This window comes from Dipodomys spectabilis, unplaced genomic scaffold (assembly GCF_019054845.1).
Source record: "Dipodomys spectabilis isolate Male_0828 unplaced genomic scaffold, ASM1905484v1 ptg000416l, whole genome shotgun sequence".
NCBI lineage: Eukaryota > Metazoa > Chordata > Mammalia > Rodentia > Heteromyidae > Dipodomys > Dipodomys spectabilis.
In genome coordinates, this window is record NW_024871093.1 from 1,298,815 (window position 1) to 1,316,720 (window position 17,906).

Genomic DNA, 17,906 nt, shown 5'->3' on the forward strand with positions numbered 1-17,906 from the left:
CACTTGAGCAACAGCTCCACTTCCGGCTTTTTTTTTCTTTTTGCTTATGTGGTGCTGAGGAATCGAACCCAGGGCCTCAGGCATGCAAGGCAAGCGCTCTACCACTGAGCCACCTTCCCAGCCCTTAATTAAACTTTTTAAAGTAGTTTCAAAGTTTACCTGTATGGAAAGCACAGAATGAGGTTTCTGGATAGACGGAGAAAACAGTGAGGAAGAACTTAAAAGCAGTCATGCACATCAGCTTCGCCTTTGTCTTCACCCTGCTGGGCCTCACTGCAGCCTGTAAAGCACCCACCTGTTCCAGCTCAGCCACAGCTCCCTGCTGGGACCCTGGGAGACAGAGGAGTGTGGAAGAAACAGCCCTGCCCTTGACTCACTCATGGCTATTTGGGACAAGAGTTTTTGAAGCCACACTTGGCCTAAGCTGCTATCAGACTGCACAGCAGGGTCCTATAACCCCCTGTTTTATGGGGCCAGGGTGGGGAGGAGGGCAGGTCATGGAGCTTCCAAGGGAAAATGATGCTCAGGCTGAAATTCGAAGAAGGGAAGGGTATTCGAAGCAGAGGGCATAGTGTGTGTGTGCAAAGCTCCAGGGAACAGAGAGCAAGGTGCAGCTGGGAACTTGGAAGGGCCCCAGGATGGCACTTGTGCAGAGTGTGAGATGAGGGAGCTAGGGCCTGCTGGGGGGTGCAGGGCAGGGGTCTGTGCAGGGCCAGGAAGGCCTTGTATACCATGTGAAAACGTCATCCTATGGACAGCCAGGAGCCCTTCCGGGCCTGACACAGGACCCACATTGCTTCCCTCCCTCTGTCCCTGGCCACCCACACTCCTTACAGTTCCTCAAAGGCCTCAGACCTCTGCACTTGCCACTCCTTCTGTATGGCAGGGTTTTTGTGGCTACAGTTGTGTTGTCTAGATTAGAGGAGGAAGAGCTTAGAAATAGAGGTGACACAGAAGTCCCATGCAGTGTTCTAGGAGCAGATGTAGGCCTGGGAATCAGCCATGTGGAGAGGCACAGAGAGATGTTTGTGTGTGAGATCTAGGGACCGTTTTGGCAACTGATGGACTTGGGGAGACAAGGAGGGTACCCCAGCCTTTGATGTTCAGATGGTAATTCCCCATGGTCTGCCTGCCGCCTGGGGCAGTGGGAGCCCACACTGCTCCTTTGGGACAGGATTGGAGCTGTCGGGATCTGCTCACCACCTTGCTGTGAATAAAGCTTATAGGTTCCAGCTGTATTCTCGCAACCCGTGGCCTTGCTTATGTCTGACCTTAACGCTGATGACTATGTGCCTTGGGCTGTCTGTAGACTAATACGTAATAACATGCTTACTTGCAAGCATAATGGAATAAATGGGACCAAAACCTGAGTCTCAGTGACCAAGATCGAGACCAATGATCATGACCATTCTCTTACTAAGAACCATTAAATGCACGGCTCATGTTTCCATATGTAAGGTCCCCTTAACAAACTCAGCTGGCAGCACATGGCCCTGAGTACAGATGCTTAACTTTTCTGCAGTTGTTTAAACCCTTAACCCAGACATGCTCAAACCAGGCCTGTGCTGAGCACTGGACTCCCTGCTGCCTACAGCCATTCTGTTTACATTTGCTACTATAGAGATTTGGTTTGTTTCCGAAAGATTCATCTTAACATTTGTGTGGTGAGCCACATTTGTTATATTTGAACCATGTGTGACGCAAGGGAGCCGGCAGCCACTTGAAAGGGGGAAGGGGTGAGCATTTGGGTCAGCAGTGGTACTTCCTGTCAATTAAAACGAGCTGATCAAGAAGAAATAAAAGTGTGTGGGTGTGCCTTCAAATATGTGCATATATTTTATATGTTCAGCAGAGGCTTAATGTGGAGATAAAGCTCCTGAAACTGGACCATGTTGTTTTCCAGTCTTAGAAAGGAGGGATGCTAGGCGCCGGTGGCTCACGCCTGTAATCCTAGGTGCTCAGGAGGCTGAGATCTGAGGATCACAGTTTCAAGCCAACCTAGGTAGGAAAGTCCTTGAGACTCTTTTTTTTTTTTTTGTCATGGGGCTTGAACTCTGGGCCTTGGCACTGTCCCTGAGCTCTTCAGCTCAAGGCAGACTCTCTACCACTTGAGCCACAGCACCACTTCCAGGTTTTTTTCTGGTGGTTATTTGGAGATAAGAGTCTCATGGGTTTTGCTGCCCAGGCTGGCTTTGAACTGCCATCCTCAAATCTCAGCCTCCTGAGTAGCTAGGATTACAGGCGTGAGCCACCAGTGCTGGGTTCTTTGAGATTCTTATCTCCAATTAACTACCAAAAATGCCAGAAGTGGAGTTGTGGTTCAGCAAAGAAGCTCAAGGACAGCAGCCAGGCCCTGAATTCAAGCCCCAGGACCAGCACGCACACACAAATAATAATAACAATAATTATAATAATTATATTAAAGTAAGGCTTGTAGGTATAATTCAAGCAACAGAGTGCTAAGGGCTAGCACCCAGGGCCCTGGTACTAACACATACACACACACACATACACACACACACACACAATAAGGCTGGTAGAAAATTAAGGTCCAGAATGGCTGGTTTGTCCATGACTCACACTGGATTTGCTATGTATTATACATATGTATGTATGTATATATGTATGTATGTTTGTATGTATGTATGTATTAGTTGTCTCTTGCTGTCTGATCAATTTCCTACAAACTTACAGAAGCACATATTTATTGTTTTACACATTCTATGAGCCATAAAATTCAGGTGTGAATTAGCTTGGTCCTCAACATTGAGGTCTCTCATAAAGCTGAAATCAAAGTGTTTGCCAGGGCTGGAATCTCATCTGAAGGCCTGACTTGGGAGAGATCCACTTCCCAACTCACATAGTTGTTAGTAGGAATCGGTTCTTTGTGGTCTGTTGAGCTAAAAGGCTCAGTTTCATATTGGCTGTTGGCTGAAAGCCACCCTCAATTTTTTTGCCACATGGCTTCTGACAGAGTTTATTGCTTCATAGAAATATGAAGCCAAGCACAATGGTTCCCACCTGTAATCCTAAATACTTTGCAGGATAAAGCAGGAGGATCATGAGTTCAAGGCCACCTTAGACAACATAGTAAGCCTTATTTTTAAAAAAATGAAGAAAGAAAAGAAAAGTATACTAACTGAGGAGGCAAGTTGAAGAACTTTTGTAACCTAATAGAAAAAATGACTTCCTGGACTGGGAAATTGGCTCAGTGGTAGAGTGCTTGCCTTGCATACATGAGGCCCTGGGTTCAATTCCTCACCACCACATAAGCAGAAAAGCCGGAAATGGCGCTGTGGCTCAAGTGGTAGAGTGCTAGCCTTGAGCTAAAGAGCTGAGGGATAGCGCCCAGGCCCAGAGTTTAGGCCCCACCACCAAAAAAAAGTTTCTGTCAACTTTGCCACTTTTTGTTGGTCAAAAGTAAATCACTAGTCCTAATCATATGTATATATAGGGCATGAACACCAAGAGGTAAGAAATTTGTCCAAAGAAGTTTTTGTGGGATTTCGTTGTTGTTGTTTTTCAGTTCCCACTTATTTGATGTTTTTGTTTGTTTGTTTTGCTAGTACTGGGGCTTGAACTCTGAACCTGGGTGCTATTCCTTAGCTTTTTTTTGCTCAAGGCTAGTGCTCTACCACTTGAGTCGCAGCTCTGCTTCTGGCTTTTTTAATGGTTAATTGGAGATAAAAGCCTTATAGACTTTCCTGCCCAGGCTGGCTTTGAATCTAGATCCTCAGATCGCAGCCTCCTGAGTAGCTAAGGTGACAGATGGGAGCCACTGACACCCAGCTTGTTCGTTTATTATCAAAGGAGTCACGAAGAGTCCAGACACCAGCCAGATGAGAAGCATGGAGGTTTGAGTCTGGAAGGATCCCAAGCACAAAGCTTCTCTCCACAGAGTGTCCCATCCTCCCAGCACCTGGATGTGTTTGGCTACCCAGAAACACTCTGACTCCCAAAGAGCATTTGGAGGTTTTTAAAGAACCTTCATCACGTAATTGATAAACCCCTTCTTGGAGGGTAAGGAATAATGGCTTCATCTTTCTGGTGAGAGCCCCTATCTTCAAACTAACTAGGAGCCCACCCTGAGTTGCCACATGAGAACAGAATTACTCAGGAAATTCCAGGGGCTGGGTCTCTCTGTGCACCTCTTATCACAACATGCTGGGAACAAACATCGGGCCATCTGGGAAAGCTGACTACTGCCTACATTCCTCTAGTCCTCTTTCGCCAAACCAAACCATGAGGTTTGGTTGTGAAACACTGATACGCTTACTGTGGTAGGCTGAATGATGGCCCCTGAAAGATGTCTCGTTTTTCTTTTCTTATGTGCTAGTACTAGAACTTGCTTGGCTGTTTTTTTTCTCAAGGGCTGGTGCTCTAGTACTTGAGCCACACCTCCATTTCTGGCTTTTTGCTGGTTAATTGGAGTCTCACAAATTATCTGCCCAGGCTGGCTTTAAACTATATCCTTCCAATCTCAGTCTTCTGAGTAGCTGGGATTTTAGGTGTGAGCCACCAGCACCTAGCATATGTTTGTAATCTTGAGTCTGATGGGCTCAGTGGTAGTGTACTCACCCAGCATAAACAATACCCTGGGTTTAAACCCTAGCACTGCAAAAAAAAAAAAAAAAAACCAAGGAATTTGGGGTCTCAAGTCTGTGAAAATGTGACCCTAGATAGCATAAGGAACTTTTTAGACACGGTTCAATATTTTGATATAGACCAACCTGGGTCGGCCACCCCAAGGGTCCTTACAAAGAGAGGCCCAGCGGAAGCTGAGGGAGAGAAGGAGAGGTGACGGTGGCAACAGAACAATGCTCTGGCCATAAACCCACGAATGTGGGCCACTTCCAGGATGAAAGGCAAAGAACACATTCTTAGAGCCCCCTGGAGAGACTCAGCCCTGCCAGATCCATTCAGTACTTCTGGCTTCCAGAACTAAAAGGTTACAAATTTATATCATAAACAAGTGGGTTTATGGGTATTTAATCACAATAAGAAATCAGTCCACTCACCAAAAGACCTTCAGACTCTGAAGCCAGTGGTTCACACCTGTAAGCCTAGCTACACAGGTGGCTGAGATCTGGAGGATCATAGCTTGAGGCCAGCCTGGGCAGAAAAGTCAGACTTTTCCAAAATAATCAGCAAAAAAACAGATTAGAGACATGGCTCAAGAGGTAGAAAACTAGCCAGTAAGCTTAGTAAACACAAGTCTCTGACTTCAAACCCTAGTATTGGACAAAGACAAAACAATGACAGAAACTTAAAAACCTTGTGGAACCTTAACTGTAGCACTTTGTATGGAACAGGGGGAGTTAGGATGATGAGTTTTCATGTGTGTGTGTGTGTGTGTGTGTGTGTGTGTGTGTGTGTGTGTGTGTGTGTGTGTGTGTGTGTGTGTGTGTGTGTGTGTGTGTGTGTGTGTCCGTCCCCTGGGGCTTAAACTGAAGGCTTGGGCACTGTCCCTGAGCTTTTTTTGTTCAAGGCTAGTACTCTACCACTTTGAGCCACAGTTCCACTTCCTGTTTTCTGGTGATTAATTGGAGATAAGTCCCAAGACTTTCCTGTCTGGGCTGGCTTCAAACCACGATCCTCAGATTTCAGCCTCCTGAGTAGCTAGGATCACAAGCATGAGCCACCAGTGCCCAGCTCATTTGTTTGTTTTGTTTGGGGTTATTTTTGAGGTAGGGTCTCGCTGTATAGCCCTGATGAACCTTGAACTCATGACCCTCCTGCCCTGATCCCCTCCTGAGGGCTGGAATTGCAAGCATCCACCTCTATGCCCCGCTCCCTCTAGTGAAGCTGAAACATAATTTGCATCTGACAGTTTGTCTGTTTTTTTCAGAAATGTGTCCTTCTCCTATCATCACCAGCGAGGTCAGTAGGGCCCTTAGGGTTGCTAGAGAAAAACCTGGATCTTACATACTCATCACAACAAAACAAAAGCATGGTACTTGGCAGAGAACACTGAGGCTTCTGCGTTTAAAGCCCGTGGCAGGTTATTTGTTTGTGCCTCAGGAGTAGAAACACCAGATGAGATGGCAGCCCCTGGTGCGCATCACTCTTCCCTGGTATTTCACAACCAGATGAGAAATACTTCTTTTTCACTCCAGTGCCTGGAAACCTTGGCTGCTACAAGGACCACGGAAACCCACCTCCTCTAACTGGTGCCAGCAAAACATCCAACAAACTCACCATCCAAACCTGCATCAGCTTTTGTCGGAGTCAGAGGTTTAAGGTAAGGGGTCTGTGGCTGTATGATTCTGGAAGACAATGAGGATGAAAGTGTATTTTGCTAAACTAACTTTTAAGTATATGTAGATTAAAGCTGGGCACAGTGGCTCATACATATAATCCTAGCTACTCCAGAGGCTGAGATTGAGAGGATCAAGGTTAAAGGCTAGTTCAGGCAAAAGATTCTCAACTAATAGCAAGAAGAGTGGTGTTTCCTTATCATTTTAGCTACAAGATAGACTGAAGTCAGGAAGATTTACTGTTCTAAGCCAGCCTGGGCAAAAAAGGGTTGCAAGATATCATCTCAATGGAAAAATCACTGCACATCTGTTAGCTAAGTCAGAAAGTGTGAATGAAATAGGAGGATCACCATCCAGGCCTGAGGCTAGGCCAAAAGCAAGACCCTATCTCAAAATGACCAGTACAAAAAAGGGCTCAGCAGTAGATCACTTGCATAGCAAGCATGAAGTCCTGAGTTCAAACTCCAGCCTCGGGGGGAAAAATAGACATAGTGGAGTAGAAATAAGAGTTCTAAATAAATTCATATATTGATGATCGGTTGCTTTTCAACAAAGGTGCCAGAATCCTAATATGGAAAAAGAAAAAAATGGTCTTTTCAACAAAGGTACTAAAGCACCTGGATACCTGCATGCATAAGAATGAATATGGACCTTATTCTAGACTGCATTTATAAGATTAAAATGGATCAAAAACCTAAGTATAAGAGTTAAAACTGTGAAAACCCTTAGCAGGAAGAACAGCATAAATATGCCTGACCTCAGGTTTGGATTAAGCAGTGATTCCTTAGTTATGACAGCAAAAGTACACACCAAAGAAAAACTGATAAATTGGATGTCAGCAAGGCTTTAAAAATACCAGGCTGGTGGCTCACGCCAATAATCCTAACCATTCAGGAGACTGAGATCTGAGGATCACCATTCAAAGCCAGCCTAAGCAGGAGAGTCCTTAGACTGTCATCTCCAGTTAAACACCAGATAGCCAGAAGTAGAGCTGTGACTCATGCAGGTAGAGCATTAGCCTTGAGCAAAAAGAGCTCAAGGATACCACTCAGGCCTTAAGTGCAAGCCCCAGGACCAGCAACAACAACAACAAACAACAAGGGCTGGGGAGGTAGCTCAGAGGTGGCTCAGAGGTAGAGTGCTTGCCTTGTATGCATGAAGCCCTGGGTTCGATTCTTCAGCACCACACAAGCAGAAAAAGCCGGAAGTGGCACTGTGGCTCAAGTGGTAGAGTGCTAGCCTTGAGCTGAAGAGCTCAGGGACAGTGCCCAGGCCCAGAGTTCAGGTCCCACAACTGACCAAAAAACAAAAACCTTCTGTGTCTCAAGGTCACTAATAAGAAGTAGACAACTCCTGGGTAAAAGAAAACATTACAAATCATATATATGGTAAGAATCTAGTGTCTAAGAGTTATGTATCTAGTGTTAGCATATAATTAGACAGTTTAAAAAAAAAAACAGGCATGGGTGGCTCACACCTATAATGCTAACTACTGAGGAGGCTGAGTGAGATCTGAGGATCACCATTTGAAGCCAGCCAAGGCAGGAAAGTCTATGAGACTTTTGTCTCTAATTAACCACAAAAGGCTGGAAGTGGAACTGTGGTTTAAGTGGTAGGGCACTGAGTACAAATACTCAGGGACAGTGCTTAGGTCTTGAGTTCAAGCCCCATGATTGGCACAAAAATAAAAAATAAAGCTGGCTCTTGCCTGTAGTCTAGATTCAAAGCCAGCCCAGGCAGGAAAGTCCATGAAACTCTTATCTCCAATAAACCATCAGAAAGCCGGAAGTGGTGCTGTGGCTCAAGTGGTAGAACGCTAGCCTTGAGCTGAAGAGCTGAGGGACAGTGCCTAGGCCCAGAGTTCAAGCCCCACGGCCAATGAAAAAATTAAGTAAATAATAAAAAGAGAACTATATGCCTCTCTGGTATTATAAAAGATGAAATGATTTTTTTTGTTGTTGGTCGTGAGTTTTCTATTAGGATTAGGTATAAAGAAAGCATTTACTACCTAGCACATAGTAAATAGCCCATTAAATTTTAGCTGTTAGTAATATTTCAAGCTTATGGGATTTTCCTCACCCTTAAAACTTAACTAAATACAGTGGAAACACAAACTTCAGAAAGGATTCTCACTGACAGGGAAACATCAGTGAGTCCCTCTGCTCTGCCAGGAATTGCGCATCTGTGGAGTGAGATGGGGAGCGGCCAGGGCACGGTGGCCTGGGTGGGTGGGCTGACTGCTGATGCTCCCCCCTGTGCCTTCTGTGCCCGGCAGTTCGCTGGGATGGAATCAGGCTACGCGTGCTTCTGCGGGAACAATGCCGACTACTGGAAGTACGGGGAGGCCGCCAGCACCGAGTGCAACAGCGTCTGCTTTGGGGACCACACTCAGCCATGTGGTGGCGATGGCAGGATCATCCTCTTTGACAGTGAGTACGCGCACAGCGCCCACCTCTGCCTGCCTTGCACCAATTCATTCACTCACCTGCCAGAGCTCACCAAGCACCCTAGCTGTGCCGCACGGCACAGGCAGGCGGAGCCCTGGAGGACAGAGGTATAACCATCTCACCTACGGGTAGTGCTGAGAGTGTGGTGGTGCAGCATGACCTCCTCTAAGCTGCAGACAGTCCACTTCTACGTGGACACTGACGGAGCTGTGTGGTTTGTTTCAGCCTGCTTCGTGGGGTGTAGGCTTTGGGGTTTCCTCTTTCCTGTGCATCTCAGATGCCAGCAAGGGCTTCAAGTTGTTCTTCCAGTCTGGCACTGGGCTCACCCTGAGCCACCTCGTCTCTAAGCTGCCACTTGTGTGAGATGCCAGCCAGAGGCAGAGCCAAAGCGTTTCCCTCTGAGGCCCCAGTCCCTTGCCATAATCCTCCGCACCCACTCCGTGGTCATGAGACTTTACGATGGAGTCTGTGGAAAGAAGCCTGGTGTCAGTGGCTCATTCCTGTGATCCTAGCTACTCAGGAGGCTGAGATCTGAGGATCTCAGTTCAAAGGCAGCCCAGGCAGAAAAAGCCATGGGACTCTCCAACTAACCACCAAAAAGCCAGAAGTGGAGCTGTGGTTCAAGGGGTAGAGTGCTAGCCTTGAGAAGAAAAAAACAGAAAGCTAAGGGACAGTGTCCCAAGTCCTGAGTTCAAGTCCTAGTACTGGTGTGCACATGCACGCACCACACACACACACACACAGAGCTATAGATTTCATTCATTCATTCATTTAGTCTTTGTCAGTCATGGGGCTTAAACTCAGGGCCTGGGGGCCTGGGTACTGTCAGCGACCTTTTGTGCTCAAGACTAGAGCTCTACCACTTTGAGCCACAGTACCACTTCCAGTTTCTAGTGGTTAATTGGAGATAAGAGTCTCCTAGACTTTCCTACGCTGACTGGCATTGAACCATGATCCTCAGATCTCAGTCTCCTGAGTAGCTAGAATTACAGGCATGAGCCATCAGCACCTGACTATAGTTTTTATTCTTGATAGTCTTTTATCCATCAGCATCTTTTTATTTGAGCAGATAAACTGCATTTCGCTTAGTGTAGTGCCTTTATTAGTGATGTCAAGTGGACATAAGTTGTTTTAGTACCTTTGGTGCTAAAAACACATATAAAGGGGCTGGGAAGGTGGCTCCATGGTAGAGTGCTTGCCTTGCACGCATGAGGCCCTGGGTTCAATTCCTCAGCACCACATAAGCAGAAAAAGCCGAAAGTGACCTTGTGGCTCAAGTGGTAGAGCGCTAGCCTTGAGCTGAACAGCTGAGGGCCAGTGCCCAGGCCTAGAGCTCAGGCCCCATGACCGCCCAAAAAAGAAAAGAAAGTGCTAGTCCTCACACAGGCATGCACTAAATGAATTAACTGTGACAAAAAATAATTGTACTTTCTCAGTACTTGATATATGCTAGACTTGATGCCCAGTGCTTTTTCATTTTTAGCTCCTTGTGGGGCTATAATTATACATATGTTGGGTGATTCGAACTTGTTTTATCATATTAGCTGCTCTTACATTTGCTCCCTTTTAATAATTTCTGTATCTCTGCTAAAATTTCAATAACTTCCAACAGATACTTAACTGTATTCATAGTAGCTTCATGTCTAAAAGGTCCAACATCCAACTCACCTGAGGATATGGCTCTGCCCACTTCCAGCTTTTTGTTAGTTAATTGGAGATGAGTTGGATTTGTCTGCCTGGCTGGCTTCAAACTGGAATCTTCAGAATTCAGCCTCGTGAGTAGCTAGGATTACAAGTGTGAGTCTGGCTGTTTGTTGTTGTTTTGTGCTGGTCCTGGAGCTTGCACTCCGAGTCCAGGCAATGTTCTTCAGCTTCCTTTTTTTTTTTTTTGGTCAGTCGTGGGGCTTGAACTCTGGGCCCAGGCGCTGTCCCTCAGCTCTTCAGCTCAAGGCGAGCAACTCTACCACTTGAGCTACAGCGCCACTTCCGGTTTTCTGGTGGTTTATTGGAGATAGGAGTCTCACAGACTTTCCTGCCCAGGCTGGCTTTGAACCACGATCCACAGATTTCAGCCTCCTGAGTAGCTAGGATTACAGGCGTGAGCCACCAGCGCCTGGCATCTTTTTTTTTTTTTAAATATAATTTTATTGTTGTTAGTAAGGTGTACAGAGGAGTTACCATTTCATAAGTCAGGTAATGAGTACATTTCTTTTTGTCCAATGTCACCCCCAATTTTCTTCTCCTGTCCCTGCCCGCTAGTTACATAGTTCATTTTCCACATAGATATACTGAATAGCATGATTGCATTTATTCACGCCTCCTTCCTCCCTTAGCCCCCCAAAAAGAAAAAACTCCAAAAGCAAAAACAGCCTGAGCTGCTTCTGCTAGCACTCTCCCACGTGAACCACAGCTCTACTTCCAACTTTTTTTTTTTTGAGTAGTTCAATTATTGGAGATGAGAGTCTCACAGCCTTTTTCTAACTGGGCTGGCATCGAACCTCAATCCTTAGACCTCAGCCTCTGGAGTAACTAGGATTACAAGTGTGAGCACGGTCATTTTCTCTCTTGACAGTCTCCTCCCACTTTCCCTTTTGCTTTCGTGCATGTGCTATAGTTTGCGGGTGCTGAGGGCAGCAGTGTGCATACTTGACGCCAGCTGGGCGCTGCAGCCGTGGTGGAGCTGGGTCTGGGTGTCATATTTGCACTGCCTCAATGCAGGTCAGGCTTTGAATTCCTCTGGTGGTGGGTGGTACAGGGCAGAGGAGCCCCATGGGTCTCCATGTTCCTGATCCACCCTCAGCTTTGGACCTCAGAAGGGCGCCCTCCTCCTTCCCACTTTTCTGTCCTCAGTTAGTCTGGAGGTCAGGGTTTGGGGCTACCTTGCCTCCGTTCTCAGGCTTAGGCAGAACAGGCTACTGGGAAGTGGTGACAAGGCTTCCAGTCTTCCCGCACCCCACACACTGCCTTGCCCAAGGTGGATCTTAGGAAAGAAAGCTTCCTGCCCCTCCCCAGGAGGACTCAGGGCATGTGCCACTTACTTCCACTGCTCTTCTCCCAGAAGCAGGGCATTGCTGCCTGCTTGCCTCTACCCTCTAACGGCCTGTCCCAGGGGCTGAGGGGTGCTTGCTGTCCTCCCCCTGCAGAGGAGGGGTTTTTACTCTTCTGAGAGCCCAGGAAGGGGCAGTGCTTCAGTGGTAGCCAACACTCCCTCATACCTCTGCCACTGAGGGGCTCTGGCCGTTCCCTCCCCGCCCCCCACTGCCCCCAGCCCCAGTGACTCTTGGCAGCACTCAGCCTGCAACAGCTTGCAGAACACGAAACACCCCGTGTCTGGCCTCCTGTAATCCTCAGCTGAGGGGCGAGCCCACACTCAGCCCTGCAGGCCAGTGAAGAATGGATCTGCCCTCTGCTTACTTGTCCAGTGCTGGCCACTGCTTCCTCCCACATGGTCACAGCTGAGCCCCTTTTTTTGCAGTCCAGCTCTCCTTGGAGGGGCTTCTTACTGTCTAGAATTTTTCTCATTCCTAAGATGAGAAAACTTTTGTTTTTCTGTGCTGGGGATCAAACAGAAGGCCTTGGCATGCTGGGCAAGAGTTTTATCGCTGAGCTGCACTCTCAGTGTTTGAGATGGGATCTCAAACACACAGTTTTCCTGCCTCCAAGTGCTAAGATTACAGAAATGCAGCACCATGCGTGGCAATTAGCATATTTTTTGGTTGCTTTCAATGTCCTAGAGGGAAGCAGAAGTCTTTTAAAGACTGCTTTTTGGTTATTTTTGGAGAGTAGGTTTGGTACTGGGGTTTGAACTTGAGGCTTTACTAGGGCGGTGCTCCACCACCTTTACTTTTTTTTTCTTTGTTTTTCAGCTGGGATCTTGTGTTTTCCCCAGACAAGCCTTGGGCTGTGATCCTCCTCCTTCACCACCTTCACAGCTGGGGTGACAGCCATGCCCAGTTTCTATGCTGAGATGGACTCTCACTAACTTTTTGCTTCCAGGAGCTAGTCTCCTCCAACCACAATCCTCTGGTCTCCATTTCCCTTGTAGCTGGGATTACAAGTGTGAGCCAGCTCACTCAACCCTTCAAGCCTGCTTCTTAAATCCCAGCACCATACCGTGTCCTAAAGCCTTCCCAAGATCTTGTTTATACTTTACCATGGAAAATAGAGAGAGGTTGTGTCCCCTTCTGAGAGCCTGCCAACGACTGGAATCCAGAAAAATCCAACATGCCTGGTGCCCTGATGACAATCTAGTATTCCTGCTGTGTAGAAAATCTTTTCTTTCTTTCTTTCTTTTTCTTTCTTTCTTTCTTTCTTTCTTTCTTTCTTTCTTTCTTTCTTTCTTTCTTTCTTTCTTTCTTTCTTTCTTTCTCTCTCTCTCTCTCTCTCTTTCTTTCTTTCTCTTTCTTTCTTTCTTTCTCTTTCTTTCTCTTTTTCTCTTTCTTTTTTCTTTCTCTTTTTTCATTCAGTTCAGGGATCAAACTCAGGGCCTTGTGCATGCTAGGCAAGCACCGCACCACTGAGCTAGGTCCCTAGGCCGGAATGTCATAGTTTACCACTTGAAAAGTGGGAGCGGGAGCCCTAGTGGGAGCTTTGTGTCTGTAAGCAGTGGGGTTGCCCACAGGCGCCGAGGCCTGCTTCTTTACGACCTTTCTCATCAAGTGCCTTCCTGCCAGCCTCCAGTGCTTCCACCGCTCCGTCTCATCTGTCACGGGATACCAGAGCAGGTGGTGGAAGCCGAGATGGGAGAGGCCTGGGAAGGAGAAAGTGTGGCTCCAGGAATCATATGGCCCTGCCAGTCCCTAGCCCAGACTCTCTGACTCCAGCCTGGCCCCAACCTAGACTGCACCACTGTGCTGTGTGCTAATTCCTAGGTCTCCTGGGCAAAACCAAAAAGGTCTCTACTGTCGTTTGCTAAGAGTTCAAGTGATTCATGCTGTGATTTGATCCTGAAACCTAAGAAGGTTTGGTTTTGTAGCTTAAAGACAATACACGAAATGAGATCAGGCTCCCTAAGAAGAGTTTTGTTTTTTGTGGGTGTTGGCGAGTGAGCCCGGGGGGGGGGGGGGGGGGGGGCGACCAAAAGTCAGCACCATGTCTTCTGTCTGTCTGCAGCTCTTGTTGGCGCCTGCGGTGGAAACTACTCAGCCATGACTTCCGTGGTCTACTCCCCTGACTTTCCTGACACCTACGCCACGGGGCGGGTCTGCTACTGGACCATTCGGGTGCCCGGAGCCTCCCACATCCACTTCAACTTCACCTTATTTGACATCAGGGACTCAGCGGACATGGTGGAGCTGCTGGATGGCTACACCCACCGCGTCCTGGTCCGTTTCAACGGGAGAAACCGCCCACCTTTGTCCTTTAAGGTCTCTCTGGATTTCGTCATCTTATATTTCTTCTCCGATCGCATCAATCAGGCCCAGGGCTTTGCTGTCTTATACCAAGGTAAGACACGCTCATCTCGCCAGGGGGCCTCCTGGGCCTCACTCCCCAGTATTGTGACTTCCAAAGCTTGTGTGGCTCTTGTTGGACACACCGGAGCTGGAGCCACTGACCCAACTCTAGATCGTCCCAGTGCTAGACTCACCCCCTACCTCCCCGACTTGCACAATGTGCTTATGTTTCAGTTCTGCTATTTTAATAGTTCTGATGACAGTTTTCGTGGGAGGGCTAAAAGGATAACTGAAAGAACGCTGAGGTCAGCAGAACGGGATGTCTCTCGAGACCTCGTTCAGTTGATCCTCCTGCCACTGAACACCCCAGCTGCTCCTGAAGACTAACTACCCCTCCTCAAACCCTCCTGGAGCGCAGACCCAGGGGTGTTGCCTCCCAGGTGTGAACACAGCATGTGTCCCATCAGCCTCTGAGATGCCCAGGTGTACAGACTCATCTTCTCCTGGATTGCACAACACAAGAAGAGTTTGGGTGGCCTGTGCTAAGGAGATGGGCAGGAAGGGGCCTCCCTCCCCTCCAGATGGGACAGTCCTGAAGAACAGGGTAGAGAGGGCATTCCAGGCAGAGGAAGGTAGGGAACCAGAAGCATGACCAGGTGTCTGCCTCCTGCAAGGCCAGGGCCAGAGCTGACTGGTTCTGCTGTGGAGCCAGCAGGCCCAGTGGGAGAGATGGCAGGCAGAGGTGAATCAGAGAGAAGGGCCTCATCTTCGTGACCTGTGCCTTCTCCTCCCTATTGTCCCTTTCCATCTTCCAGCCGTCAAGGAAGAGCCGCCACAGGAGAGGCCCACTGTCAACCAGACCCTGGCCGAGGTGATCACAGAGCAGGCCAACCTCAGCGTCAGCGCTGCCCACTCCAAGGTCCTCTACGTCCTCACCACCAGCCCCAGCCACCCACCGCAGACCGTCCCAGGTAGCCACTCCTGGGCACCGACCGTAGGGGCCGTCGGCCGTCGCGTGGAAGGTAGCGCTTTAGGGTGCTCCTCCTTCACAGGCAGCTCGGGGTCCTGGCGCTGCAGTCTCTAGCTTGTCCTGGCTTTGAGGGAAATGTCCTCGCTCACTGAGTTCCTAAATCCCTAGGAAAAAGTGCTCGTCTCCACAACCCACTAGTGAGTTTCTCATGCTCTGTCATTGGTCAGCAAAGCCAGTGATGAAGATCATATGTCTAGAGCCCAGTTGCACCTCCTTACTGTATTGACATCTGCAGACACTTCCTTTGTGCATTCAAAGCTGTGGAGGAGGTAGGGTGGGATGGAGGGGGGACTGTGGCTCAGGATAGTGGGTGTGCTTAGTATGAACAAGGCCCCACGTTTAGTCCATGGCAACAAAAAGCCTCCAAGCCCCAAAGATAGGTAAGTGTTCCAGTGGGGTGCCAGCCACTGAGCCTGGAGGAGGCACTGAGTCCCACAATGAACCGGGGACCCCTCCTCCCCCTGTCTTGGGGGGCTTGGGAGGAGAAAAATGACACAGTGCAAAAGCCAGTGGCAAGGGGCGCTGTGGAGGAAGGTCCTGCAGGAGAGGGCTGGGGAGGGGGCTGACCTTTGGTCATGAAGCTGGCTGACTTGGCTGCGCATGCACGTCCTCAATGCCTGCTCTTCCGCCACTGGAAAGTGAGCTGGAGAGGACCAGACATGGCTTGGTCATGATGCTGCTCCCCTGCACAGTGGACTCGCCGTGGAAGGCTGCCACAGAGGAGCCCTGCTGCTCCCTCTGCACCCAAGTGAAGGGCCCTGCTGCTCCCTCTGCACCCAAGTGAAGGGCCCCCCGCTGCTCCCTCTGTACCCCAAGTGAAGGGCCCTGCTGCTCCCTCTGTACCCCAAGTGAAGGGCCCCCCCGCTGCTCCCTCTGTACCCAAGTGAAGGGCCCCCCGCTACTCCCTCTGCACCCCAAGTGAAGGGCCCTGCTGCTCCCTCTGTACCCCAAGTGAAGGGCCCTGCTGCTCCCTCTGTACCCCAAGTGAAGGGCCCCCACTGCTCCCTCTACCCCAAGTGAAGGGCCCCCACTGCTCCCTCTACCCCAAGTGAAGGGCCCCCACTGCTCCCTCTGCCCCAAGTGAAGGACCCCCACTGATCCCTCTGCACCCCAAGTGAAATCCTGTGAAGTTTTATTAGTCACACTGTTTTCTCCGATGGAAAAATGGAGGCTCAAAGGCTTGATGTTACAGTGGTGACAGAGTGGTTCCAGCGGTAGATGCCCCCCCTTGACTCAATCCAGTGTGCTCTGGGTCATACAAAAGAGGGTTCTAGAACAAGGGGAGGTACCTAGAGAGCTCCACACCCAGCCCAACTCTCAGTGCTCCTGCTCCCCTGCCCCTTTTGCTGGCTGCCTTTCACCTGCAGAAGCACCTGACCCAGCCCTGTACCACAACCCAGCCCTGTACCTCCACCCAGCCCCACACTGCCACCCAGCCCCGCACCGCCACCCAGCCCCACACTGCCACCCAGCCCCACAATGCCACCCAGCCCAGCCCCACACTGCCACCCAGCCCCGCACTGCCACCCAGCCCCACAATGCCACCCAGCCCAGCCCTGCACTGCCACCCAGCCCCGCACTGCCACCCAGCCCCAGCCCCGCACTGCCACCCAGCCCCAGCCCCACACTCCACCCAGCCCTGCACCGCCACCCAGCCCCGCACCGCCTCCCTCCCAGCCCCACACCGCCACCCAGCCCTACACCACGACCCAGCTGGCCCCTTGTGGGACACAGAGCACCGCAGGTGTGGTGAACTGTCTTTTTTTCACTTGCAGGATGGACAGTGTATGGCCTGGCAACCCTCCTCATCCTCACAGTCACCGCCATTGTCGCAAAGATTCTGCTGCATGTCACATTCAAGTGAGTACCTGAGAGAGCTGCCTGGCGCCAGCCGGGGGCAGGGGTGGGATTCCCTCCTCCCGCCGCAGTTGGCCTATCAGGATTGACTGCAAAGCTCAGCCCATGGCCACAAAGGCAGTAGACATTCCTCCTTGCATTAGAGTGAAATGTACAACTGACAAATCCTACACAGGTTCAAGGGACTGTGTTTGTTCAAGGGTTCATGTTTGTTCTTCATCCAAGGGATTCATTTCAGGAGGATTAAAGCAATCCTGGCACAAAAAGCAGCAACTTCTGGTTTTTTGGCTTGTGCTGGCCTGGCGTAGAGATTTTTACACAAGAGTTAAGATTCTTAGACAGTACCATGCACACTTCCTGATGCCTCCTAGAAACTGAGAAACAGGCTTAGGAATTCTGACATTTTATTAACTGTTGCCTATTTTTTTTTCCTGTCCTGAGGCTTGAACTCAGGGCCTGGGTGCTGTCTTCTAAGCTAGTGCTTCAAGGCTAGTGCTCTATCACTTGAGCCACAGCACACAGCACCACTTTTGTCTTTTTCTGAGTAGTTAATTGGAGATTAGAGTTTCACGGACTTTCCTGCCTAGGCTGGCTTCAAACTGTGATCCTCTGAGATCCTCAGATGTCAGCCTCCTGAGTAGCTAGGATTATAGGTGTGAGCCATCAGTGCCTGGCTCCTAATAATCATTTTTCTTTTTTTTAAAGTCAGGCACATGATAGGTACTTGTAATCTCAACTACTTAAGAAGCTGTGGTGGAGAGATTGTAAGTTTAAGGCCAGAAAAATCCTGTCTCAAAAAAAGAAGCTTTATCCCTCAATTTTGATTAATTTTGGGAGGAAAAGTTCCTTTATTCTGTTCCCTGAGTTCGGTAATGCTGCCTTCCAGGAAAAGAGCAATTGTTCAGGTGACAGCTGTTCATGT

General features: G+C 49.1%; 1 protein-coding gene across 3 annotated transcripts in view; it reads left to right on the forward strand.

The window, feature by feature from the left end:
* Nucleotides 1–17,906, forward strand: part of Kremen1 (kringle containing transmembrane protein 1) — a 66,050-nt gene that overhangs the window by 41,028 nt on the left and 7,116 nt on the right. For 2 of the 3 annotated variants that reach the window (XM_042667683.1, XM_042667682.1), the window contains exons 4-8: nt 6,117–6,241; nt 8,533–8,686; nt 13,817–14,149; nt 14,913–15,119; nt 16,903–16,987. In XM_042667683.1, the coding sequence (XP_042523617.1) occupies nt 6,117–6,241; nt 8,533–8,686; nt 13,817–14,149; nt 14,913–15,119; nt 16,903–16,987 (904 nt within the window). The remainder of the gene's footprint in view (nt 1–6,116; nt 6,242–8,532; nt 8,687–13,816; nt 14,150–14,912; nt 15,120–16,902; nt 16,988–17,906) is intronic. The other variant, XM_042667684.1, reaches the window with a different exon arrangement.